The following is a 26,906-nucleotide window of genomic DNA, read 5'->3' on the forward strand; positions in this document are numbered from 1 at the left end:
TGGGGGTAGTATATAGAGAAGACAGCTGTCATAAAGAAAAAGATGGTTCTTGTTGGTGATCTATACTAGAAAGTTTTGTATCCAGGAAATGAATACCAGGCATGAAAATGTTTTTGGGGAAAAAAAAAAAAGAGCAGAGCTAATAATAATGGTAAGTATTTGCAGAATTTATTTTTAGGACATGGACTAGTTATTACTAATAGCATGTTCCAACATAAAAACGTACACAAATTCACTTGGAGAGATGGGGGAGGGGGGCAAGACACAAGAAATTAGAAATAAGTCTCATTAGCTGTGTTACTGTTGATGGATATGTCACCATACTGGTTCAATACACAAGAGTATATAGAGGATTTGAAAGAGAAAGTGAACAGAATTTAATTTTGAGCAGGATAAAATTGAATATCATATTGAAATGTGCCCAAGAAAGTTAAAGGGAATCAGTCAAGCTGCTTTCCGAGGCAAATTGTTCAGTCAAATATATACATATTATTCAAGAAAAAATGAAAGATTTTGAAAACAAGAACCAAACCTGGAAGACAACTTGATTGATTCAGCATGTTAGACTCAGGGAGTCAGAGGCAGTCATGGAAAAGAAGAAAATGTGTAAAGATCTTGCAAGTAAGTCCACATGTTCTCCAAGAGAATACAAAAAAAAATGTAAGAAAGCAAAGGTCATGTGAAGACTTAAGTAATAATATAGAAGGTAAATATTGGGAAGGTGACAAAATGTGCTAGAGGCTATTTGAAAGAAATGGAGAAAGGAGTACTGTAAAAGTAATCAGAGATGATAAAGGACTACATGAAAATGAAGATATTCTAGATATCTGGAGTAATTACTCTCAAAGATTGCTAAATGAAACAGGAAGTGATAGAAAACAGTCACAGAAAATATTTTAAAGTAATGCAGTCAGGAGCACATATTAATACTAGGGGTAGATAAGTCATTAAGAACTTTCAAAGTGGAAAGGCAGCTGGAGTGAATGATATTCAGCCAGAAATGTTCTATGGGGATAAGTTTTAATTGCTGCAATGCATAATTCAGGTCTGATCAGAAGGTCAAATTCTAGATGAACTGAAATAGTGTTCTCATAGAAAAGAGGAATTTCCTTACTGAATGTTCCATGTAAAATTTATGCAAGCATACTTAAAAAGAGGTTAAGAAAAAATGTCGATCGAAAGTAAACTTGGAGAAGAACAAGCTGGGTTCAGGTCAGATAAGTTGTCACAATCAGATTTTCACTTCAAGACGAATAGTATTGAGAAATAATACAAATATAACAAGGATCTATATTTAAGCTTGTAGATCTGGAAAATGGGTTTATGACAAATACCAAGAGGAAAAGCTGCTCAGGATTCTAGAATTACATAGTAACTTGCATGTTATATCAAGCAAGACATAGTTCTATATTTGATTAAAGTCAGCAGTCGGAGTTTAAATTATTTTGAAAAGATAGCTAAAGTTCTCTTCAAATATAACTTCCTTCTCCTGAATGAGTTAAAAAAAAAAAATCACACTTTCATTTTTGAGGTCTACAAATCATCACTGGAAGATACCTACATTCTACATTGCATTATCCTGCCCAAAAAAGCATCATCAAAACACTCAGATATTCTGGAGCATTCATTATATCCAGGGATAGCAAAGGGCAACAAGAAATAACATACCTTAGAGATGTACTCCTAAATAATGGCTACATAATCTTAAAACCATTAATAACATCTTATATAGATCATTACATGTTCCAGTGAATATACAGTATCAAGACAGCTACAAAGTGCTGCTTCTTTACCCTGCATTAAAAATGTTGCAGCTAAAATAGCAAAAAATACTTAATACAATAATACAATTTGAAAGTTGCCTTGATGCTGCTACAAGAAGTGTCCAGGTGTTGCATCTACTATATTGGATATATAGGCTGATCAAGAGATATCTAGCTTAAAGAACATGCCAAAGATTTGGAGAAAAATCAAACACGTAAATCAGTAGTGTCAGTTTATATCGCCATAAAAAAACATCAAGTACTTTGGCAGTTCACAAGAAATACCATACATTGAATTCAAAAACTATATTCACTTAATTAAAGGAGCTGTCAAAGTGCTAAGGTGTCCAAAACCACGGACTCGTTTTGAACCAGCTTTGGTTGGCATAAAGATTTATGTGTCAGTGAATTATATTATAACAGAAGTTACGTGTTACAATGAGTTACTTGTTTGGCATCTCGATGCTATATTCATCATCTGGTTTAAATTAATTTGTTGTATAACAGTTGCTAATTTAGAAATCTCTCTGTTCATACCTTTTTTTATTTATTTAATTTTGTAATTTAATCTGCTGAGGATGTGCATCGCAATGTACAAAAATGTCATTAGACATTCTTTCTGATTGTTATATGTGGTTCTTACATGATAAAAAAGCTCATTACTGTATATTTAAGTTGTATTTATTTATTTGCAACTTTTTATTCTATTTATAGTTGATTAATATTTTAATTAGAGAAAAGATGAGTAGGCTTTACCTTTTGTTTTACTACAGGATTTTCATGGTAAATTATTAGGTTAAGCAACTGAATGATGATCATTTTGTAAAATTTTGAACATATAGTTGTTGATAGAATTATAACCAATTTTGATATTCTGTTTTCAGTCAGTGACATTTAAGAAGACTAGCAGAAACTTAGCTCGGTCAATGTTTATCAAAAACATTAAGATGACTGTCATTATTATAGTTGTTGTTATAGTAAGTATAATATTTAATACTTATATTTGCAGTATCGAATGTAATGAGTAATATGGAATAATGAGTCTTTATAGAAATGTAACAACTTTACTTTTAATTCTGACTTAAAATTTAAGATCTGTGATTACCTTGATGGACCTGTGATTTCAGTCAGGATTTCTCCATGACTGCAGGTCATAAAGAGTCCAGCTATTCCTGTCTTGGGCCTTTCTTCTCCATTTTCTTCTGACTTTCTTAACCTTCCAAACGGCCAGGACGTCTATAGACGTTCAGCTAAATCTGGATATGATTCAGCCCACCTGTTTAAAGAACCAGGATAAGAAGTGCAATTTGACCCTCCTGTCCATTAGAAGGTGTGATAAACCCTCACGCTGAAGAGAATTGGTTAATCGGATTATCTCATGTTCGTAGCCACCTCTCAGTTGTCTATAACAAGGAATGCATATCCTTGTTCTATGCTGGGTAACTGGATTTTAGTTACATAGGATAGACTAAAAATAGAGAAATTATTTATATTTTTGTTTTCTCTTTTTATTGTACAATACAATTTTAATTTCTGGACAAAATAAAGGTCTTGCATAATTTCTTCACTTAAATATTGCCTTACCTTGGAGAACCAATTTCATTTTTAATTTTTTGCGCTAATTTTTTTCTAATCGCTTTCTTGACAAAACATTTTGCTTTGTTCTCAAAGAAATTAATTCACGATAATTATTTGAAATGTTCTTTTAAAAAAAGAAAAGAAAACTAGCTGCCGACGTTCCAGATTATATTATTTTTATTTTTGTACAAAACCATCGAAATCGAATAATACTTCACAGATTTCCTTTAAGACACGCTGGAGCAACTTTGCTTTATAGAGAATAACATGAAATTCTTTAATCATATCACTAAATTTTTTCTTTATATTATATAGTAATCTACTGTTCTTTGTACTTTCACTTTCTCGGTTTCCCTGTATAATTATTTGTTATAGGCCTGTTAGTTTCAGGCTGAAATATTTGCAATAATATTAAATTATTATTATTTATTTTTGTGAATACATGGTTCTAATAATCATTACTATGTCAGCCATTAAAAACTTTTACTGGATTTATTTAAAAGTATAACATCATCTACATAAAGAGCTGAGTTGAATAGTTCAAATTTTGATATCAGGTCTAATGTCTTTCTTTCATTTATATAAATGTTAAACAAGAGTGGATGAAACTGGTGAATTGAGTGTGTGTAGTAAAACATTTACTACACGCTCATTAATATAAACGTTTTTATAGTGCAGAGAGAACATATTATTTGATAGAAGACTGGAAAATGTTAATATCAGCAATAATATTGAAAGTGCAGAAGGTCAGAAGAACATAGAAGACCTGAATAAGAAAATAGTACTAACATGTAATCCTTCAGAGGAAAAGCAAAAGATTGAAAGGCTGCAGAAATATCAAGAGATTGATCAAACTGAGAAGAGAAAAAAAAGCAAGATGTCTGAGGTGAAAAAAGAACATTGTATGAATAAAGAAAAGAGAGAGAAGATAAGGCAATAATTTTTTACAATGATTCTGCAATAAGAGAAATACTCCACAAAAGCACAAAAAATCTTGTTTCCCTGGTGCAAAATTTAATAGTATTAGTGATTGCAAAAGAATCAGGTCATTGGCACCAGTGACCTGTGTAGTGAGACATTGTATGAGGGAGGATATAAAAAGAGTTATTGGAAGAAGCGAAGAAGAAGAGTGAGAGGATGAAGTTTGTTCTGCTGCCACATTATGATAGAGGCAAACTGAGAAGGAAGGCAATAATAGCTAATGAATCAATACACAGGTTGTGCAGAAGGAATGGTGTAAAGTTTCTGGGTGTGTGGTCTGAGTTTGATAAACAGAAGGATTTGTATAATGCTGATGGACTACACTAGTTGTTTAGAGTGAGTTTTATTCACTGTGAGTGTGGAAGCACAAAGTCAGGAAAATAACTAAAAAAAAATTTGAGCAAATGTAGGCAGGTAGCCAATTCAGAATGTAAAGATGGTTGGGAGCCAAAGGGGATACTATAGTTTCTATGTACGTTAGTACATAGAAACTGTAGATGGTTAGTGCGACCTTGCCAAAAGAAGGCTATAGGCATTTTTGAGATGTGGCTAACAGCAGATAATGTAGTTACAGGAATAGAATGTGATAGGTTTAGTATTTTCAGAGAGGCTAGAATAGACAGGACAGAGGATAGGATACTGCTGATGATAGAAGACAAATTGCCGCCAATAAAAATATGAGTCATGTGGGCAGATAGCAGTTCTTTTGAGACAATCTAGTGTAAAATTGAGCCAATAGGACAAAATATAAATTTGGTTGCTGCTATAGGCCAAGGGTGCCAGGGTGATGGAAGACATGCATCAGCAAATTAGTAAGTGCAGGTTGAGTCATTATTATGGGGTACTTCAGCTTCATTGACATAGAATGGAAGGAGGAAAGATCACAAGGCAGAAAAATAAATGGAATTTATACACATCAATAGTATTAGTGATTGCAAAAGAATCAGGTCACTGGCACCAGTGGTATCATTGAAGCAGCATGTGATGTTGGGGGACTTGAGCTATAACCAGATCCAATGCAAGAGTATTGGATCAGAAGACCTATCTATAACTAAGGTGGCTACACTGACTCTAATTGGGAGAATGATCATGCAGTCTTGATTTGAGACATAGTGAAATGTGGAGTTTTCAGTTGAGTATATATAGAAGTATTGGGCAGGTGATTATGCCATACCTAGGAGATAGCTTGAAGTAGTCCCATGGCATAAAAATCTGCAAGGGGATGTTCACAGTGCATGGGGGATAGTCGAAGGTGTCTGGAGGAAGCAAATATCATAATGTGGTATCATTAAGCATCAGTTGCAGAGGGTATATGAGGAGAAAAGTGACCATCATGGTAAGGAAAGCAAAATCAGATTATGAGAAGAAATTATCTGAGTAGACCAAAGGAAATCCCAATAGAGTTCTTTCGTTATGTGTCAAGTAGGAGAAAGAATGACTATGGAAGCATAACTTTAACAAGTGCTGATGGTAGTGAGGTGACTGAAGCAGAAATAATATTGGGCTATTGAGAGTGAGTGCTTTGGAAGGGTATATGTTCCAAGTGAGTATATTGTTGTGGCAGAAGTGACAGGAACTGATTTGAGAACGGAGGTTGATGAATTGGAGATAGCTGGGATATTGCAGAATCTCAGTGCAAATACAGCTGTGGGATTAGATGGAATATCAGCTCGTGTTTTACAAGAATGTGCAAGGGACTGGCAGTGCCTTACTAGGCTGTTTTATTTAAATTTCAGCTTTGGCAATGTCCTAAGGGAGTGGATGGAGGGCAAAATAATTCCTTTCATAAAAGAGGATGTCTATGGTAACAAATTATAGAAGCAATCAGTATCTCAGGAGTGGTGGTAAAAGTACTGGAAAAGTTGGTCAGAAAGAGAATTCAAGACTCGGTGGATAAGAATACTTAGAGGAGTATCTTATATTTTAAAATTTTTTCTATTACTGTTTCCTGGTTTAGTTCTTTCATAATTTCTTAATTTCTTTTGTGATCGAATAGAATATACTTTGCAGTTTTTCTCAAACTTTATTTCGGCTGTTATTAATCTTTGTCTTTTTGTTTTATGGGGAGAAAAGCAGTTGATGAATATTAAGTTAATTACATACGATGCTATCTCCTGATTGAAAATAATTTTTTTATTTTTTAATTTCTTAGTCAAATAATTTGATAGTGAATGAGATGATGTTTTAAAATGAAAAGGTGCAAAGAAAATAAGGTAATACATTTGAATTGCATTTAGAACAAGGGTGAAAATTCACTTTCCACGTGCCTTTGATGACTCATCCATGATGATTGGATTTCTGGAGACCTGTGTATTAAACATCAGTCAGAAAATTTTAGCATCCAGATTTCTTTTAACAGCTGATAAGTCTGCAACAACAAAAAAGGAGTACCAAGATTTGATTCAACCTCACAAGTCTGAACTTTCTCAGCATGGTGTATTCTTGTGTGTGTGAATCCACTCACAAAAGGTTGTGGTTCAAAAGAGCATATGTTGTGAACTCTTATCAGTAGAGATTTAATTATTCTGTATTTCTTGGAAAATATGATGAGCAGAGTACAAGCAGATGCCACATCTCTAACAGGAAATCTTAGCTATCAAACATTTTATCTCATTAGCTACAACCCAAAAGTGATTTCTTTCCACATCCTCCAAATCGAGATAAAATCTGCAGATTTCCTATTCTATATCCAAAAGATGCCTGTGAATCTCTGAAGATTCCCAAGAAATTTCATCTGATTGCTGCCTTCAAATCTATTAGCCATAATAATTAAACATTACTTGGGCTACTTAAGAGAAAACTATATAACTGGGAGGAGAGCTCAACAGGGAATACCAAGAACTAACCCAATATTCATGGTGGTATCTACTTGGGTACTGAACAAATGAATTTGGATTGACATGGGACTTATTTTATATTGGCTTGTAACATGTGGAACAATCCCATCCCCCCCTTTTTTTTTTTATATATATTTTTTTTATTATTAATATTAGGGCAAATAGCAAACTTAGATACTGGAATGAAGTCACTGTCATCGGAATTGAAGATGGGCACCATCATCATGAGAAGTATTAGAAAAGAAGTGGAATTCACAGAAGAATAAGACACAATTGCAGTTGTACAATTCAACACCAAACACAAAGATGAACTTCTTAGATGGTCAACAATCTCAGCCATGTGAACAGATTACAAAATGATAAATTGACTGAGAATTATTTATGCACATCTATAAAAGTTCTAAAGAACTATGAGTTTTTTTTAAGTCTGTTATTAAGAGAGGAAAGCTGACAATCCCCCAAAATTATTAAAACACTATAACTGCATCCCTTACTCCACTTCCCCTTCAGAGAAGATTACAAAAAAACTATCACCATTACATATATCCGGGACACATCCCAAAAATTAACAAAAATCCCAAGGGATTTTTGTTAATTTTTAACCACTAGGTCACAAAAAATTGGCATCCCTAATCTGCTCCACCAAAGACCAGACACAATCCCTAGATCTGTCAGGTCCCTTGCAGTTGCAAACTGACCTACTATGGCTAAATATACCAACAACCAATATCAGAATTTCTTAACACCAAGACTACATCTGGTTCCACCATTATAGCCATTCAGGACTTGCTGGCCATGATTTGAACACCCGCCACAGGATATGCTGAAAGGCCACTCTACTCTACTACACCACAGCAAATACAAATATGAGAGGCTATTCCTCAAATCTGCCTTAGACCTGAGAAACTTTCCAAACCTCAACAATAAATTAAAGATACCAAGAAATTATATACACTTGGTTTAATCCTTGATCCAAGTGTAAACAAAAAAATTTTGCATGTGAAGTATCTTCAAGACTATGGCAGTAGTGGTAAAGATGGTATGACTTTACATTACTTGCCTTAGTATCCCATGATGCAGTGTTTCTCAAAGTGTAGTACGCGTACCCCCCCCCCCCCCCCGGGTTCCGCGAAAGATCTTGGCAATTTGGTACGTGGCAATTTTCGGCTCTGCATCATTAACACATGGAATCATTAGTAAGAAAAAAAGAATTATTTTAAACGTATATATTTCTCAATAAATTATATGTTATGTAATTCTCATATTATTCTCCTATTCAAATTGCAAGTTACTATTGCCACGACATTCACGTCCTAGCGATAGTAACTCGCTCCCTGCAGTAAACAAAACGCCCTCCCCAACAGCATCACTATACTGAAGATGCAAGAAAAATAAGTAGTTTCATTGTATCACTGAATAAGGTATAGAGACATTTGCAGTCTGTGTGATATATTTCTCAACAATTAGTGCAATTAGAGACAACTGGGATAAAATCGGCACTAACTAATGAATCACATCTCCACTTCCAGCAGAAACTGCTATGTCGACTTGAGCAAAATCATATGTTGCAGTGCAACATATGGTTTTGCTTGACACCACCCCATCATAAACATTAATTTTGGGAAAAAAGTGCGAGTTATATTCGAGTAAATATGGTAATTTTTTAGTTTTCAAATTCTTAAGTATGGATCATTGGTTAAAGACTGAATTTATAAAATGCACAAAAGAGAGTAATATATAGCAAATACAAGTAGCTGGAAGTAACAAGAAAACATTGATATTGTATCTGGATCAAATGAAATTGATAAGTCCATGAAAATCCACATTTCAAGTAATTCATATCATACTTACGAAGATTTTTCATCTTCTTTCTAGTTGGTTCTTTAGAGATGTCAGACATCTCTAAAGAACCAACTATGAATTACTTGAAATGTGGATTTTCATGGACTTATCAATTTCATTTGATCCAGATACAATATCAAAGTTTTCTTGTTTTCTGTCCATGAAAATCCACATTTCAATTACTTGAAATGTGGATTTTCATGGACGGAAAATGAAGAGTTTTCCAAATTTTTCTATTAAAAATAATTTGTTCTATCTTATTTGAATATATATGAACATATAAATTCAAATAAAATAGACATTTACAATGAAATATACTTTATTTATTTATATTTAAATATTTTGATAAGGGAGTACTTGGTAATAATGAAAATTTAAGAAGGGGTATGTGGATATCTGAAGTTTGAGAAAAACTGCGATAATGCAAAGCACATCTCCTTGCAGACATGAATAATGCTATGCATTATGGGAAGGGTCACTCACTACCCAGACTGGTTTCAACCTTTATTGAGGTCTCGTTAGTGGGAGCCAGACCGATAGGTGGTGATACCAAGGTGGAAGTAATGCAGAAGTCATATTTTCCTATACAAGTTTCCAAAAGATGTCACACCTTATTATTAAATTATTCTGGTTTAGTGAAAGGTTGGAAGTTTTTTCCACTAGGTCATACTATAAATTAAAGATACCAAGAAATTATATACTTGGTTTAATCCTTTATCCAAGTGTAAGTAAAAGTTTTGTGCCAGAAGTATTTTCATTACTACTGCATTACTTCAACCTTGGTATCACCTTTGGGTCTGGCTCCCACTGAAGAGACCTCAATAAAGGTCGAAACCAGTCTGGGTAATGACCCTTCCCATAATGCATAGCTACATGTCTACACGGAGATGTACTTTGCATTATGGGATATTAAGGCAAGCGATGTGAAGTCATACCACCTTTACCATGAGTTGCCCTGGCCCTGAAAATACTTAAGGCGCAAAACTTTGTTTGCTTACACTTAAATAAAGGATTAAACTAGGTATATAATTTCTTGGTATCTTTAATTTATAGTATAACCAAGTGAAAAAACTTCCAACAAACCTCAACAAATTTGGATGCATGAGACTCTCCCAAATTTGGGAAGCAATCATCCTCTGATCTTCAGCGCAACAGCCAAAATGATCAAATTTATCCTGCTATGGTAGACCAATTATGACTTTAGGCTCAACTCTGGTCGCCTTTCTTCAGTCTCATTTCCCAAATTTTAGTGCCTGCATGCACATGTCATTGTTTTTGTGATCCCTGATGATGACAATTTAATGCTGTGTAATATAGGAAGGTATTAATTAGTTATAACTAATATTTTAGTATAGGTGCAATGGAGTAAATACAGTATTTTGTTGAAAATTCAAGCAAGAAAAGTTTCTAAGAGGGAAAAATCCCTGTAAACATAGGTAATCTAGATGTACAGTCATTAGTGACAGACCTTGGTATTTGTTCTCAATTTTTATGCAGCATTTAAATAAAATTTTCTGTTTTATTATATATAATTTTTAAAGAAGTGCAATACAGGTAACCCTCGTATAATACGGCTTATACAACGCGGTTTCGATATAACATGGTCTAAAATTGTAACTCTTGTCGAACGCAGTACTTATACAACACGGTCTACAAATTCTTTTCATGTGTTTTTTACCGCGCGACTTAAAAATCAAATTTTATCTTCGTTGAATTTGTGTCTGCCTGTATCCCATGTAATTATAAGTAGCGAATTTATATTAGGGGAAATACCCTTTAGCACGCATGTACCTCAATTGTTTACTGTATAAAACGTTTATTGTTGAAAATTGTCCTCGTTTCTGCCAGGAAAGTTCTTTAAAAATCATAAGTGTGTCAATCTCAAGCTGATCACTTTATTTTCTGGTGAGTTATATGCAATATGCAATGCTTGCTTTTTTGTGTAAAAAATTATTTTTATAGTAAAGGCCACAAACTGCAATGAAAACCAACATTGAAAACAAAATTAATTTCTCTCGAAAAAAAATATTCAAAATCTTGGATCGGTTGAAAAATTGAGAAAAACCAGGAGTTTTTGCAGGGACTTTGAATTTAAATGAATCAACAATTCGAACAATCAAACAAAATGAACATAAAATCCGAGAAAGTGTTTATTGCTTGGTCAACGATAAGTGCAAAGCACGTTGCTCGTGTATGCGATATTCTAATGGAAAAATGGAGAAATCTCTTTGATTTTGATAGAAGATTGCACCTCAAAAGAAAATTCCTATGGATGGAAATCTTATTAACAAAAAAAAAAAAAAAAAAAAAAAAAACCTCTCAAAATTTATAAACATTCATAGTGCAGACCAGGTTTTCAATGCAGATGAATCTGGGTTACATTGGAAAAAAAGTGCAGAAATGCACTTTTCCTATATTTCAAAAAATGAAAGATCAGCTCCTGGATTCAAAGTTTCCAAAGATAGAATTACTCTACTGTTTTGTAGTAATGCATCAGGTGATTACATGACAAAACCAGTGTTTATTAACTAATCCTCAAATCCTCGTGCTATGAAAGATTAAATTTTATGATAAAACACGCACTATTTTATTTTGCCTAAAACATTTATGCATTATGTGCAGTGTAATTTTTATACTATGTATTTTTTTCTTAGTTTATATGTTTTCTTAACTTACATGAATTACCTGAATTAAATAAAAATATATTTTTTGTTGAATATGTCGTTGTTTATATAATTTATAAAAAAAAAAATAAAAAAAACGATTTCAGAACATAACCCTACTTTTTCTATGTGATCTGAGACTCGCATAATGCAGCATTTCTGCAGAACCTAACATCCACGTTATAAGAGGGTTACCTGTAAAAGAATAGTGTGATTAATTCACTCTATAAAATAGAGTATAATTAAATAAAATGGAATGCAAATTTATTTGTAAATGTCAATTATTTATAATAAAATTATTTTCAAACAAGAAATTTTTTAGACTTGTTGAGTCTAGAATCTAAGACACAATCCACTTCTGGCTATTCTACATGTGTAAAGTTTCCACTGAAAAACATTATCTGTACAAATTTGAGATTGTTTCTAGAACTATCCTGAGCTCTGAAATAAATTGTCAACTTAACAGATCTGGTTTGTCTCATGCCAAAAGATTTGGGAAATCCTTTTCTATTCCTAAGACCCTTCTATGACCTAATTAATATAACACCTGTTAATAATTTTTAATAGACACACACACACATTTTGGTTGCAGTCCATAACCTTCAGCCAAGTAGTCACCTATCAAAGCCCTCTCACATGTATCACTCTAGACCAGGGGTTCCCAACCCTATGCCCACGGGCACCATAGCACCCGTCAACCAATTTGTGTGTGCCCGCCGCTGTTCAACCGTGTGCCGTATAGTTTGAAATAATCACACAACAATTCATGGCATGCTATATGACGCATGCGTTAATGACACATGACAAGTATTAAACGCATACAATGTAAAGTAGATGCGCATTCGAAGTTGTTCATTCCAGTTTAAGAACTGGAATATCATCATATTCTCCTAATTATGAAGCACTGCCAATGAAATGCAATGCCAAAGATCACACTAACTTACATATATATATATTTAAATTTTTATATAATGTAAACTTTTAAATAAAACATTTGATTATAATGTAAACTTTATATGTATTCATTTAACAAACGAATTCAAAAAATTTGCTTGAAAAAATAGATGGTGCCCATCGCCCTACCGGTATTTTAGAATGTGCTCTAGGAAACAAAAAGGTTGGGAACCCCTGCTCTAGACCTTTCATCTCAAAATTTTAGTTTGCTTGTACTATTTTGTAGTGCCTGTGCTCTTTTGATAAATGTCTTAGTTTCAAATATTGGAAGATTCTCTCTACATAATTAACCAAGGTGTTGGAGAGATTGGTTAGAAATTGAATACAAGATTGGGTCGAATAGTATTCTTTATGATGGCCAGCATGGATTTTTAAATGATAGGTCTTGTTTTAGCAATTTACTTGCATTTTATAAGGTAACGAGTGTGTAATCATATACAGTGATATTCTTGGACTTTGCAAAAACGTTCAGTAGATTACAACATGATAAGTTGTTGTACAAGCTAGATGGAAATAAAAAGTATATTGGTTAGATGGATTGGCTCTGCTCTCTGAACAGTACAGCAAGTTGAGTATGATGGAGCAGTGTCTCAAAAAAAGGAGATTAACCAGTTGCCCAGGGCTCTGTTATGATAAAGAGATAGTTGCACTACTGTATAAAGCACTGTTCAGACCACACTTGTACTATTGTAGTCAGATTTGGTCACCTGGATTTCATTTTGATGTGGAAATATTGAAGTGGGTCCAGAGACGAGTGACTAAAGCAATATTAGAACTCTGGAATATTGGCTATGGAGAAAGGTTGAAGGAATGTGGATTGTAGAGTTTGGTTGACAGGAGGAAAAGAGGCGATAAAATAGTAAGTTAGTGAAGAGATTTTATTAGAATAATATGAAGGGAATTATAAAATGAGTAGAAGGCAGCAGAAGGAAAACCAGAGGCTATCCCTGGAAGATATATACATGTGGTGAAGAAGTGTGTGAGGAGTAGATTCTTTACATGGAAGATTGTGAGTGAATGGAACACATTTCTGGAATATGTTGTTGATGTGGGGAGTGTTGGGGATTTTAAGATTCAGCATGATAAATATATTGCCAGTTGAATGAACCTCCCATGATGAGTCTGCTGACTCTATGGAAAGTGTAGTAGTAGTAATAATAATATATAGTTTTCATTATTTTTAAACTTCAGTTTCATTTAAAAAAAAAATCTTTATCCTGTCATTAAATTTTCAAGTTACTAGTTTCATTAACTAGTCACTATATAAGCACTTTACATACAGGGTGTTTCAAAAAGAATGACCCGATTTCAAATAATTATATTTAATAATGAAAATGTGGTACAGTTGCAAAATAAATTACCAAGTATAAAGTAAGGCCTAAAGTTTCACTCACCACAATTACAAATGGTACAAGTCGCATTCATTTGTGGTTTGTGGTTACAGAGATATACAATTTTCAAATTGGGACATTCTTTTTGAAACACTGTATATAAGATATATATATATATTGTTGGATTCTGATTATGTAGAGATTAGAGTAATTATTATTTGGTTCAGAATCCAACATGATCTTCCATCACATAAGCTAAACTTGTAATTATTTAATATAAATCACTTGTTTATAATTTAATATTGTTGTGTCCTGAATAAGCATTAAAAAGGTTTATATTAAAATATTCAGGTCACAACATTAATTCTACTCAGGCAGAGAACGTGGAACGTTGGCAATAGAAAAAATAAATTGTTTGTGAACACAAGTCAAGATAAAGTTTAAGGAATTGTATAAAATTGTGTAAAGTGTTTAAATATAATCTGTATTAAGTGTGGGCCTGATAATAGAAAACCATGTAAGCTGGCATAATCTGTTTGGAAAACCAGCCTCTTGCACTGAAATAGTAAAGCCTGTGAGTCAGGGTTCAAAGGTCACTTTTACCGTCCTGCATCATGAAAATATTGGAAAGGGAAACCTAAGCATTTTCCAGGAATAGGAGGCAGACACATGTGCGAAAAATTAATAGAGGGAGCTAATGAGATTGACGTGGACACACGTGACTGAGTTGGCGCGTATCGCAAATATCGAGATTTAACAAGAGGAGAAAATTGAACAAAAAGGCCTTGCATGAAGATTCGATCTCTTATCTTTTTTTCTTCCTGGATTCCTGATCTCTCGGAGTGGTCCTGCTCGTCGTAGGAGGGAATTCCCTGGCCAGTCGCAGAAGGCACTTAGTTCGTCCGTCGTAGCGTTCGTATTGGGCCAAGCTATGTCCGTGTTCTAGGATAGCTGTGATGTTGTTGTACGACGGAGGGACTAAATTGAGCCATCCATTCAAGGCGACATTACCGTGCCACCTCCCAGGTTTCCCTTGGAGATTCTGCTCGCACAGATCTACGGAAGATATCCTCCAAAACGATTACATTTGAAGGCCTTGATGATTAGACAAGGCGGGAACAAGTTTTAAGAATTCAAGGACAGAAATGGTAATGTAGACTTTTGAAATGCTAATTCCAGTTGTAAGAAGAGAGTGAATTTCCTGTGTGAACGTTTAAATTGGACTGAACTTAAAGAACAGTAAAAGTAGCCTACAACTAGATACGTGTCCAATTAGATTCGGCCCAAGAGGCCAAATAGATACAAGATCATGTTAAACTAAAAGTGTAATTGTGCTGGTGTGTTCACTGATAGCCACGTGTATCCGAATGGCTTAATGATAATCTATGAATTTTACTTTATGATTGTATTTAAGGTTATTAAGATTTAGTATGTGTGATAAGTACAAGTTAGTTAGAGCTTTTGATCTGAGTTGAGTGCAATCATATTATCCTGTTTTGAAATGTATTATAGTGTATCACCTTAAAGCTCATTAAATTGTTTCATTCGTACTTGCCTGATCTGCCTATATTATATGAATTCAAAACTACTGCTCATAAAAATAACAACGAGCCAAGCGGGATAAACCCAAGAATACTAGTGCAATAAGTAAGCCGTGACTGTAAGAAAGAAAAGGACGAGCGAGGGGGAGATAAATTTATGCTTGATCAAATAATCATTAACTCTCTAAAGGGGTCACCCTGAACAAGAATCCTTTCTACCTAGGTATTAGCTGGCGTAGCATAAATATAAATGTGTTAATACTTATAGGGTGAACTTCAGATTGTTTGTTTAGGACATAGAGAGGCCAATAGGACTGCAAAGCACTGAAGGAGAGAATATTTGATTGTAGAGTTTAAATTATAAGGGATAAATGTGTATAAGTAAGGTACAGTGTTAGACGAGTATTGAATTTAAGAAAGATAGGATGTTGGATTAGTTAATAATTTAGGCGGGAAGAATGGATATAAAAAGGGAAGAACGCTGAAAATATAAGGAGAGATAGATTAGAGAGAGAAAGGAGAGGATTGGCATTAGGTTGGAATCGGAGCATTCGGGAATCACAGTGCAATAATAGCGAGTCGGCAAGTCACTCAAGCAGCTAAAATAAAGTCTACTAGTCGAGAGGCAGTTAGCTAATAAATTGTAGAATAACAATTATAGCTACGGAAGACAGCTGAGTGACTACTAAATAGACTAGCGATATTTGAGTTGAGATTTAATTTCAGGGCTGACCTGTCAAGGACACACAGAATCTTGAAATAAAGTACGGAGTTACTAGAATAGTAGAGGCTGTAAAATTGAAGTTTACCGTTAGCTGTACTTAGAAATATATTGGCTAAAGAATTAAATGAATGCAGGAAGAATGAACAGCTGTGCATATAAAACCTCAAGTTAAGGAATTATTGTGTATTGCCTTAATTCATAAGTGATCAGTAGTATTTCATGCATTTCAACTGTGTATAGTGACCGACGATTAATTCAGTTATTGCTTAGAAGAATTTATTTAATGAGTGCCGTTTACTGTTTTAAGTGTTTACAGTTATAAAAAGTGTATAAGTAGATGAAGATAGAAGATTATCGGTAAGATTATTCCAACCATTAATATTCCTATACAGAGAAGTGTGTGAGTTTCATCCTAAAATTTCCCTATGTTAACAGTAACTATTGTGAACATTAGCTGAAGTGTAAATTTAAAAGTGTTTGCTTGTAAAGTGGTGTTACTGCGATTTTATTGTATTTGGAACTTAAAGAACTGTGAGAAGACTGTATTAGAGATAACTGATTTACCATTGTCTGAGTTTGTATGACAGTATTGTCAGAAAGGTTGAAGTGTTTATAATAACTTATTTAGTATTTTGATCTTAAGTGTATAATTTGTGATTCTAAAATTAAATGTTTGTTTTTGTTAATCAAAGGTTGTATTTTGCCTGAATCTCTTTTACTGCACCATTCATAAAATATTCGAACCAAAGCGGGTAAATTAAGTAAGTTAAATATTCTCGGCCAGTATATATAATAACAATATATTAAGGAGAAATAGTTGAGGGTTGATTTATCTTCAATTCTCGAACTAATTCAGATATAGAGTGGTGCAGTCTATAAATATAAATTTTCTCTATATTTGTATTAGAAATCAACTAGCAACTTAATTTTAGGTTAAGAACATCGTAATAACTAAATGTCAGATCCAAAGTATAGATTGAGAAGAAGTAGGATCCAACAATATATATATATATATATAGCTAATCTGAAAATAAACCATTAATATTACAAACAATTAACCAGTGACTAGATCTGTTTTAGAGCACCAGTTTTCTTGTCATTGAAGTTCAGCAAATAATGTAAAAAAAAAACAGGACATGAGTTGTAAACAGAGCATGTATTATGTGTTCTCTCAGAGACACTTCAGATAATTGTTGGCATAACTGAACTCATAAGTGTTAAGAGATTGTAATAGAGAGACTCCCAGCAATGAGAAGCTTTCTGAAATAGGACATTGTACAGTAGCTATATCCCATTCCACATTATGGTTTGTGGAAGAGAAGAGTGGTTAAGTGTGAATGTTTTCTTTCTTTCTTTTCATAAAGAAGGAAAAGACAGCAAGTCCTTTTTTGAAAGCACTGCCATTCTTTAGGTGATTTTAAAACTTGGGATATTTTCAGTAGATTGAGTAGTGGAGACAGAGTGATGTGGAGTAGATGCCCTCCCTCGATGAGTCTGTGGACTCCCTGGAGGTATTATGTAATAATAATAATAATTATTATTATTATAAGTTAGACTGCAAACTCCTAATAAAAAATAAATAAAATAATTTTAAAAAAAATCACCCAAATATTAGCATCCAGTATAGAGAACTTCATATCTTTTCCATACATTAGTAGCTTGTCTGTAAAATTGCCACATTTTGCTTTCAAGTCTATTCAGAACATCAGAAGTCTTAAGACTGCTGAAAGAAAGACAGCACCCCTTTTCAGAAATACCCAGGAGTCTATAAAATTCATTTGTTCATGTTTTTAATTTACATAGGTCAGACTAGTAGAAATTTTGAGATCAGAAAATAAAAGAATATCTTAGCATCATACCTCTTAAAAAAAGAAGAAAAAATGAAAGGTTAGCCACACATCTCTTGCACTGACCATGACATGGAACAGGATACAGCCATGGTGTTCTATTTAGAAAATAACTTCTTTTTGTAACATATGAAAGAATTCACCAAAGTGATTCATTCAAGTAGTTCCTTGATAGGAACCAAGAATTAATTTCACATTACTTCAAATATTTATTATGATCTGTTAACACCTATAAGTTCATTTGCACTAGCAATCACATGCAGAGTCACTGAGAGAACCAGTAATATATAATCTGCTTATGACATGTTTTATTTTTACCATTATGTCCTTTTAATGGTTTAGTTTCAGATTAGCCACATTCTGTGCTCTTGATTTATATATATATACCCTGAAGGTACTAGCTTAATTCTCAATGTAGCTAGCAGACAGGAACTGACATTTCATGTGCACAGAGGCCTAGAAGTTAGTAATTGCCGTATTTAGCACTGGGAGATTAATATATTATGAGAAAAAGAATGAAAATAAATCCCACATGATGATTCCAGCATGTGTTAGAATCAATAACTAACAGCATATGCAGCATTGTTATATCCATGTCCCACTGCATCAAAATGAAAATATGTATATTTCTATGGAATTATCATTAGAAATATAATTCAGTTTTAACATGCTAATTATTAATAAAAAAAAATTACAAACATCTGTCAATTTTGGGTATAAATTGAATGAATTATTTGTTCCTGATTTATTACACTTTATTAAATGTTTTATTTCTCTTGTCCCTTTCATTCCAGCTTATAATATACTTCATTGTATCAGCTTCCTGTGGTGGATTATCATGGCCAGAATGTACATGAAGTAAAGTGGGAAGGTGTGTGTGGGGAGGGGGAGAGAAATGGAAGGAGACTGCAGATTCTTTCCTTAGTCAATCATTTAGTTTGAGACTTCTATAAACACTTCATTTGCCTGAATCCAAACTGAGAGTAGTTAATATTTCATTGAAGAAGAAAAAAGAAATCTAGTTATCCCTTCTGTTTGTGGAGCCTGTTTCAAGCAAAATGCCATTTAGGTAACAAAGATATGAATCACTCTTTGAAAATGACTACTTGAAGTACCTGTGCAGTGAAATTCAACTTCAATTGACAACTCTCATATTTTTGTATAGGCTTATATTGCTATTTAGTTTGATTATGATGTACAGTAAATATATGTTGATACATAAACTAAGACTAGTATATATTAAAATGAAGAATTGGTTTAATAATTATGGCCCTTTTTATGCATTTAAAAGTCAAACTTTATTGCTGAAATATATGTTTTGTATTCTTTGTTAATGCAGCAAAATAAATTTTAGCTAAATCTGTGAACGTAAGAAAAAATTTTAGCGTTGAAAAGTAAATGGGGTATTTCTTTTTCTATACTAAATTTCATTCTGTATGATTTCATTCATAATCTTTAGAAAATGGATATTTTAAATTTTTCCTGTGTTGTACATATTACCATAAACTTACTGCGTAAGTTTATGGTAATAACATAATCACTGTTTCTACCCTACTTCAGTTCTGGATTTTCCATTCTCCAGATTACCTACAGTACATTGCTTGGATTGGTGTTAATGATAGTCATTGCAGAGTTTCTTCCAGCAGCTGAAAAGATCCCAGCTGTCACCACCTATATTGAGGGGATAAAATTGAGTGCATTGTATGAATAGATCTTAATAGTCATCGATTATCAAGATTGTATGTGTAACAAGCTGAGATAAACATTACCAAGTAAAAATTGAGTCAATAAACAACATAATATTTTATGATAATGATAACTCAAAATACATTACAAAACATTGGTTCTACATAACCGGGCATTTGACTTTACCGAACATGTTCATCTAGGAGTTTGTCTTCATAAACGTGATGGAGCATCTTGACATGGTTCTCATAGCTGTTCCTAGGTACCAGTTAGCCTCTTATTTCTGAATTTGATATTTCTTGAAACTTCACATATTAGGTGGTAACATCTACTTCAGTTAGCTAGAGAAACCTGTAAAATTCTGCTTTAACTATCCATCCCAGATTCCTAGTCACCACTAGGTATCTCAGTTGTCAACCATACCACTGGTATAGATAAGTAGAAACCTTATACACAAGTTTCTTTTATATTGTATTCTCTAAAATGCCACCTGATTCTTCATCCTGTTTACTTAACAGTTCATTTCACATATTACTTATAAACCAGTTGCACATTGAGCTAATTTAAAATTGTATAAATGTACAAAATATGTCACAGTACATAAATGTTTAATAGTTTTAATGTAACATTTGAACTAAACATATTAAAGTAAGTTTCACAGCTTACACATGTAACAAAAATTATGTAGAATTTATTTGAAAACTCCAATATATTTCATTCAACATTATGTGGACATTGTCAGGGAGATAGACCATTAATACATTCAAAGGATGTATCAAAACAAAGAGTCATAAACCATGCATATATTACCATGTGTCTTGGTTGCAGCTGAAGTATATGCCATTACGTTATTAGATTTCAAAAGAACAATTTTAGTAACTTGCATAGAATAAAAATAAATAAATAATATTAATTAAAAAAAACTTATGAACAATTAATAATGATCACTTTCCAAAATTTGGATATTGGCATACATTCTGATCAGTTTAGGTTCGGACAGCATTTCAAGGAAAAGATGATCAAATTTGAACTTGCTGGAGCAAAATTTTGAGTGGTTCCAAAGAACTCTGTGCCTAGTGTCAATAGCATGAGCAGTAAGGCCAGACTTCTCAGATTCCAAAAATGTAATAGTCTTGATGTTCTTCAATTCTAATCAAAGCAGAATGGCCAGTCTGTCCAAAATAGGAAAGATGATGTGAGCATGGTACTTGATAGACACCCAGTAAGGAAAAATTTAGTAATGTATTCCTTGTTGATGGTAGGAAGGAAGATGGTTCCAAGCTGGTTTGAAGGAAGTGTATACATTGAAGTCATGAAGATTCCTTGCTATTTGTTTCGAGGTTCGAAATTTTTTTCATATTGGATTGTAGTCTGGTAGAGGGATGATAATTATTAATAATTTTTAATGGTAGTTTTGTTGTATCCATTACATATAAGATTGCTTTTAATTTTATTTAGTTCATCTAACAAAAGGGGATCAGAAGAGCTGATCATATGATCTCTGTATACAAGACTCTTGATAATACATATTTTTTGTGATGAATGATGGTGGGAGGATGAGTGAATGTATCTGCCAGTAAAGGTTGGTTTCTGATAAACTGACATGACCTGTGGGATTAAGAATTATTATTACTACTACAATCCAATACAAAAAAAAAAAAATTTCAATACCCTACCTTAAAGTAACCTCAGAACAAATAGATCAAGGAATCTTCATAAATTCAATCTATGTACTTCCTTCCTTCCTACCATCAACAAATGATACATTATAACCTCTTTCCTTACCAGGTGTTTGTCAAGTACCCTGCTCATGTCATCTTTCCTATTTTGGATAGACTGGCCTTTCTGCCTTGATTAGAATTGAAGAACATCAAGACTATATTACATTTTTGGAATCTGAGATGTCTGGCCTTGCTTCTCATGCTATTAACACTAAGCACAGAGTTCTTTGGAATCAGACAAAACCACTTCACTCCAGCAAGTTCAAATTTGATCTATTCCTTGAAATGTTAAGAAATAACCTGAACTAATTACACTGTATGCCAATATCTAAATTTTGGGAAGTTATCACTATTAATTGTTCAGAAGTTTTTAATTATTTAATTTTTTAAATTTCTTTTTCGATTTTGTATTCTATGCAACTTACCACAGTTGTTCCTTTGAACTCTAATAGTGCAATATTATATACTTCAGCTGTGACTGTGAGACAATCTAATATTCATATGATTTATGATGCATTATTTTGATTCATCTTTTGATTTCAGTTAACAGTATCTCCCTGATGATGTCCACATAACATTGGATGAAATATGTTGGAGTTTTTGAATAAATTGTATATAATTTTTGTTACATGTGTAAGCCATGAAATTTACTCTAACATAAATTAGTTTCATTTTTTTTTGACATTTCTTCATGCCTAATATTTATTTATATTTTGATAACCTTTTAATTCTGAACTCCTAACCCAGTTCATCCTTAGGAAACACTGTTACTGATTTTCAGACTCAGATGTTTAACTCAGTACAAAGAAACCTTATCAAAATATTCTGGCTGAAGCCAGAAATTTCTTCAAGTATAACATAAGCAATTTGATGAATCAAATATTATCTCTAGCTATTCTATACAAATTCATTTGTTGAATATTTGTACACAAATCTGTATATACAAGTATAAATTAATGATTTCACTCTTATATTTTCATTCAGGTTAAACTTGAGGGGGGGGGATGTTGAGCTCAGAAAAATCACATAATGAGAAAACAGAGGCCAAAAATAGAATCAGTATTCATCACAGTCTGCATTTTAGGGAAATTTTCAGTTACAATACTATCAGTTTTCTGTTAGACAAAGCAGAGTAGACAGATTATATTAATTCCCCATAGTAAATTATGAAGTTTAAATCCAGTCCCTTTTCCAACAAGGGAAACCTAAAGAAATATTTCTGCCTTCTAGTAATAGAGGACACTCATTAACAGAAGTGCTTACTGAATTCTGTCAGAAGTACTTCCAAAAGTACTAACATTTTAATTGCTTTTATTAGAGTATATGTCCATGTACTTGTATTTTATTCTTTTATAGTTCTGACTGAAAGGCTCAATCCTGTCTTTTATTCATGTTTCCCATAGCATTCAAATTTTCCACCTTTTCCTTTATACAACCAGTTGTTTACCCTCACCCTCTACATACACACATCTCAGTGCTATTGTTTTAAATTAATATATGCCATGTGATATCATAAATTATGCATCACATGTGGATGCTTCACTCTAATGTTTGTTTATGATGTTGTCAAGTGCCTTTATTGGAGATAAGTGATTTCTTATAAGTTCACTGAAGCATTATAATTCCATACTTTTTTCAGTATTTTCACATACCTTGTCTAATGTCTATTTCAGATAATAAGAGAATTAAATTTTTCTCTGTTCATAGCAGAGCGATTCCAACAGCTATTGATAATTATAATATTACAATAAATATTTAATAGTGTATGTTACAATTTGTTAGAACATCTCTACATTCTAGTTATTCCATTTAAGAATATCTATATTATTATTATTTACAATAATATTTAAATACTTAACGTAAATATTTTCATCTGCTATTCTGTCACTGACTGTCTTTTAAAGTAACTACTCCAGATATCCAGAATATCTGTCTTTATTTTCAGTTTTTATATATTACCCTTCTCTAATTCCTTTGTATACTCTTGCCTCCATTTCTAAGCATCCTCTGTGGTCTCCAGAATGCTTTACTCCTTTAGTGATTTAGTGATATTTATCTTCTGGATTTTTCTAGGAGTCTTCTACTGACCTTTGTTTAGCTTTTATTATTTTCTTTTCACAAAGCTTAGTTTTTGCTAACAGCTGTTTTATTCTTTGAAGACACTTACTTGCCAGGAACTTTTCATATGTTTTCTTTACTTAACTTTCAGTCCACCACAAAATTTTGATTTTTCTATCTTCGCAAACAATTTCACTATGTGAACCTCTGGTGGAGTCAATTTTCTTTCAAGATAGAAACAATTTATTTTTATTTATTTATTTTAACACACATCTCATACAAGATAATAATAGATTGTTAAATCTTTGTAAATTATAGCTGACTTCAGTAATGTCATCCTGTCTACGAGAATTACCATCCTTCCCAATGAAAAGTCAGAACAAATTTTTGGATATGGTATCCCTTTGTAAAGACAAGAATTTAAAAATCTTTTTCTCCCTTAAGCTTCTAAAGACATTGAAATAGGGTATTGCACAAATGGTTCCAAGCAAAAATATAGAAAACATTTTAGACTGTAACAGATTTAAAAAAAAAAAAAAACTAAAGTCTTAATTTGATATGCTGTAATATTGTATAAATAATACTTTTTACAGTTGTTGGGTTTGACTTGATCTTAAGATGACTGTCTCAAATATTTGGCAGATTAATAGAGCCTGTTGAAGTTATGAGTGTTCATAACTGTTGCCAGTTCTAAAAAAATGATGTAGTATACTTTCATCAAAAAAACATATGCTACATCAAATTCTTTAAGAAGGAGGTATGGTCTTCCACTCCTCGCTTACCACAATCATAATAGGCCAGTTACAGGGCACTTCGTAACTCCAGATGTGATAGATAATAGTTTTTTCCCCCCTTTGGTGAGCACATCGTGCTAGTTTGAAATGTGGTTTAAACATTATATTTCTTTAGTTTTAGCAATCTTTTCAGATATACCCCTGCTATATCTCATCTGCAACATCTGCAGATAAGATGTAGTATCTTATCTGTTGCAAGAGCTGTAGCAATTGGCCAGAAAAAGTGTGGTAAAGGTATAGGATCTGTGGCAAGAGTTGCATCACTAGACCAGATAGCCTAGGCTTTATGAGTTAGTATTTTGAGGATTGGATATTGGTGAGATTGATGGTGTAGTTGTTTATACATGTATTGACTTTCTGTAAATAGATAAAAAGATGGTAAACCATCTGAAATATGTATGGCTAGTGTGTGTGTGTGCGTGTGTCAAGAAAGGGTTGATTCTTTTTTGTAATGTGAAGTGTATTTTAAGGATTTTTCTGTTTAGATACTTAAGGGTTTTTTTTTAACTCATTTAAAAACAGTCAGTGTCCTAAAATATACTTCCCATTAGAAAAATAATCTAATTCAGACGGTTTACTATGTTTCTATCTATTTATAAATAAAAATCCATCCAAATGGCAAACATTTAGCCATGTAGCAACCAGACTAAATGCTTTGTTTTCCAAAAAATGCTTTGTTCTCCATGTAAAAATTAACCAGACTTGCAAACCATGCTTTAGACACTCCTTCATACAGAATTAGGTGGCAGAAAACTCCATTAATCTGCCAGAAATTGGGAGACAGTCATCTTAATATCTCCAATCCAACAACTGTTAAAAATAATTAATTATATTTATACATCATTATCATCATCAAATTACTGCCATTTACCCTCAAGGGGTGTACAGGATATGATAGTACTTCATGAAAAATTTACATCATTTCTAACTTCCTATCTACAATTTTCCTACAAATCAGTCTGTTACTTGTTAAGACTCCAACATTATCAAATTTTATATTTCTGTAATCTAAGGCACTTTCTACCATATTAATCCACTTATAGCTTGGTCTTCCACTGGGTCAATTTAATGGCAGAGAACACTTGTTTTGCTAATCTTTCCTTGCCCATTCTATTTAAGTGACCATACCACCTGAGATTAGCTCTGCTAACGCAATGTCAAGTTCTTTCCTAATATCCTCGTTTTTAATATGATATTGCCATTGATTCCATCTGTTCACGTCTCTAATCTTTCTCAGGACTCTCATATCTGCGGTCTCTAGTCTTTCCTAAAGTGTTTTACTTCTGACCCAGCTCTCAGATCCATAAGTTAAAACTGCTTTGAACACTGTCATGTATACAGCTAATTTAGTGTTCCGACTAATTTCTCTCTTATTCCATATGAATTTATTAATTTGACTTCCTACCATACCAGCTTTGTTAATTCTGTTGTCTATTTCCATATTTAATTTACCATCTTCACTAAAAAATCGTGCCTAAGTAGCTGAAATGTTTTACTTGTTCCACAGGTTCTCCGTTCACAGCGCAGGTGACATTTTCAACGATCTGAATATTTTCATTGTCTTTGTCTTTTTATTGCTGTCCTTCATACCATATCTATTACAACAGTTATTCAATGTCAGGGAATCTTGCAGACCTGTAGTGAATTTATATAGAAGTATAACATCATCTTCCACATAAAACAAAGAGCTGACATTAACATCTCCAATTCTGATATTGAATGAATAACAGAGGGGATAATGTACATCCTTGTCTGACACCAGATTTAAAATTAAACCATCTTCCTGTACTTCCTTCAATTCTAATTGCTGACTTACAACTCATATAAAGACTATGTATTGCTTGATATAATGCCCCAGTGACACCATATAACCGTAGTGTATTGAATAGCTTCTCTCTTGGTACCTTGTCATATGCCTTTTCCTGATCGACAAAACTTAAATAGAGAACAAACATCTCTATTTAAGTATACTATATTCCCATGATTTTCAACTATTTGTCGTAAAGTAAAGATCTGATCCTGGCAGCCTTTATTTGGCCTGAATTCAGCTTGTTCTTCACCAAGCTTTTCTTCCACAATTTTTCCCAACCGTTTCTCAAGTATTCTGGCATAAATCATGCCAGGAACACTCAGTAGGGAAATACCTCTGTAATTCTCACATTCAGTTTTATTTCCCTTTTTATATACGGATACTATGAGAGCTCTATTCCAATCATCAGGAATTCGTCCCTCTATCCAGGCTTTCTGAACTATGCAGTGCAGCCACACTGAGACTTTTGTACCACCATACTTCAGCATTTCTGGTCAAATATCATCTACTCCTATTGCCTTTCTGCATTTCCAGCCTGTGATGGCTTTTTCTACTTCAAGTATGGATATGTATTCCTGACTGTATGCCTGTTCAGTGTTTTTTACCACTGAGCTATCACTGCTTGTTTCATTTAGCAATTTTTTTGAAGTAATTACTCCATACTTCAAGGTTATCTTTTTCTCCCATTTTCATATCACTTTTATCATCTCTAACTTTTACAGCACTCTTTCCTCATTCTAAGCTTCTTCAACAACCTCCAAAATATCTTACCACCT

General features: G+C 33.1%; 1 protein-coding gene across 1 annotated transcript in view; it reads left to right on the forward strand.

The window, feature by feature from the left end:
• Vamp7 (Vesicle-associated membrane protein 7) overlaps positions 1 to 19,321 on the forward strand; it is a 120,204-nt gene extending 100,883 nt beyond the window's left edge. The window contains exons 9-10 of the mRNA XM_090393559.1: positions 2,648 to 2,740; positions 18,856 to 19,321. Coding sequence (XP_090249685.1) covers positions 2,648 to 2,740; positions 18,856 to 18,918 — 156 coding nt within the window. The 3' untranslated portion in view covers positions 18,919 to 19,321. The remainder of the gene's footprint in view (positions 1 to 2,647; positions 2,741 to 18,855) is intronic.
• Positions 19,322 to 26,906: the final 7,585 nt, after the last annotated feature.

Source organism: Typopeltis vanoorti, chromosome 6 (genome assembly GCF_054136105.1).
Source record: "Typopeltis vanoorti isolate ZY-2024b chromosome 6, IOZ_Tvanoo_1.0, whole genome shotgun sequence".
NCBI classification, from domain to species: domain Eukaryota; kingdom Metazoa; phylum Arthropoda; class Arachnida; order Uropygi; family Thelyphonidae; genus Typopeltis; species Typopeltis vanoorti.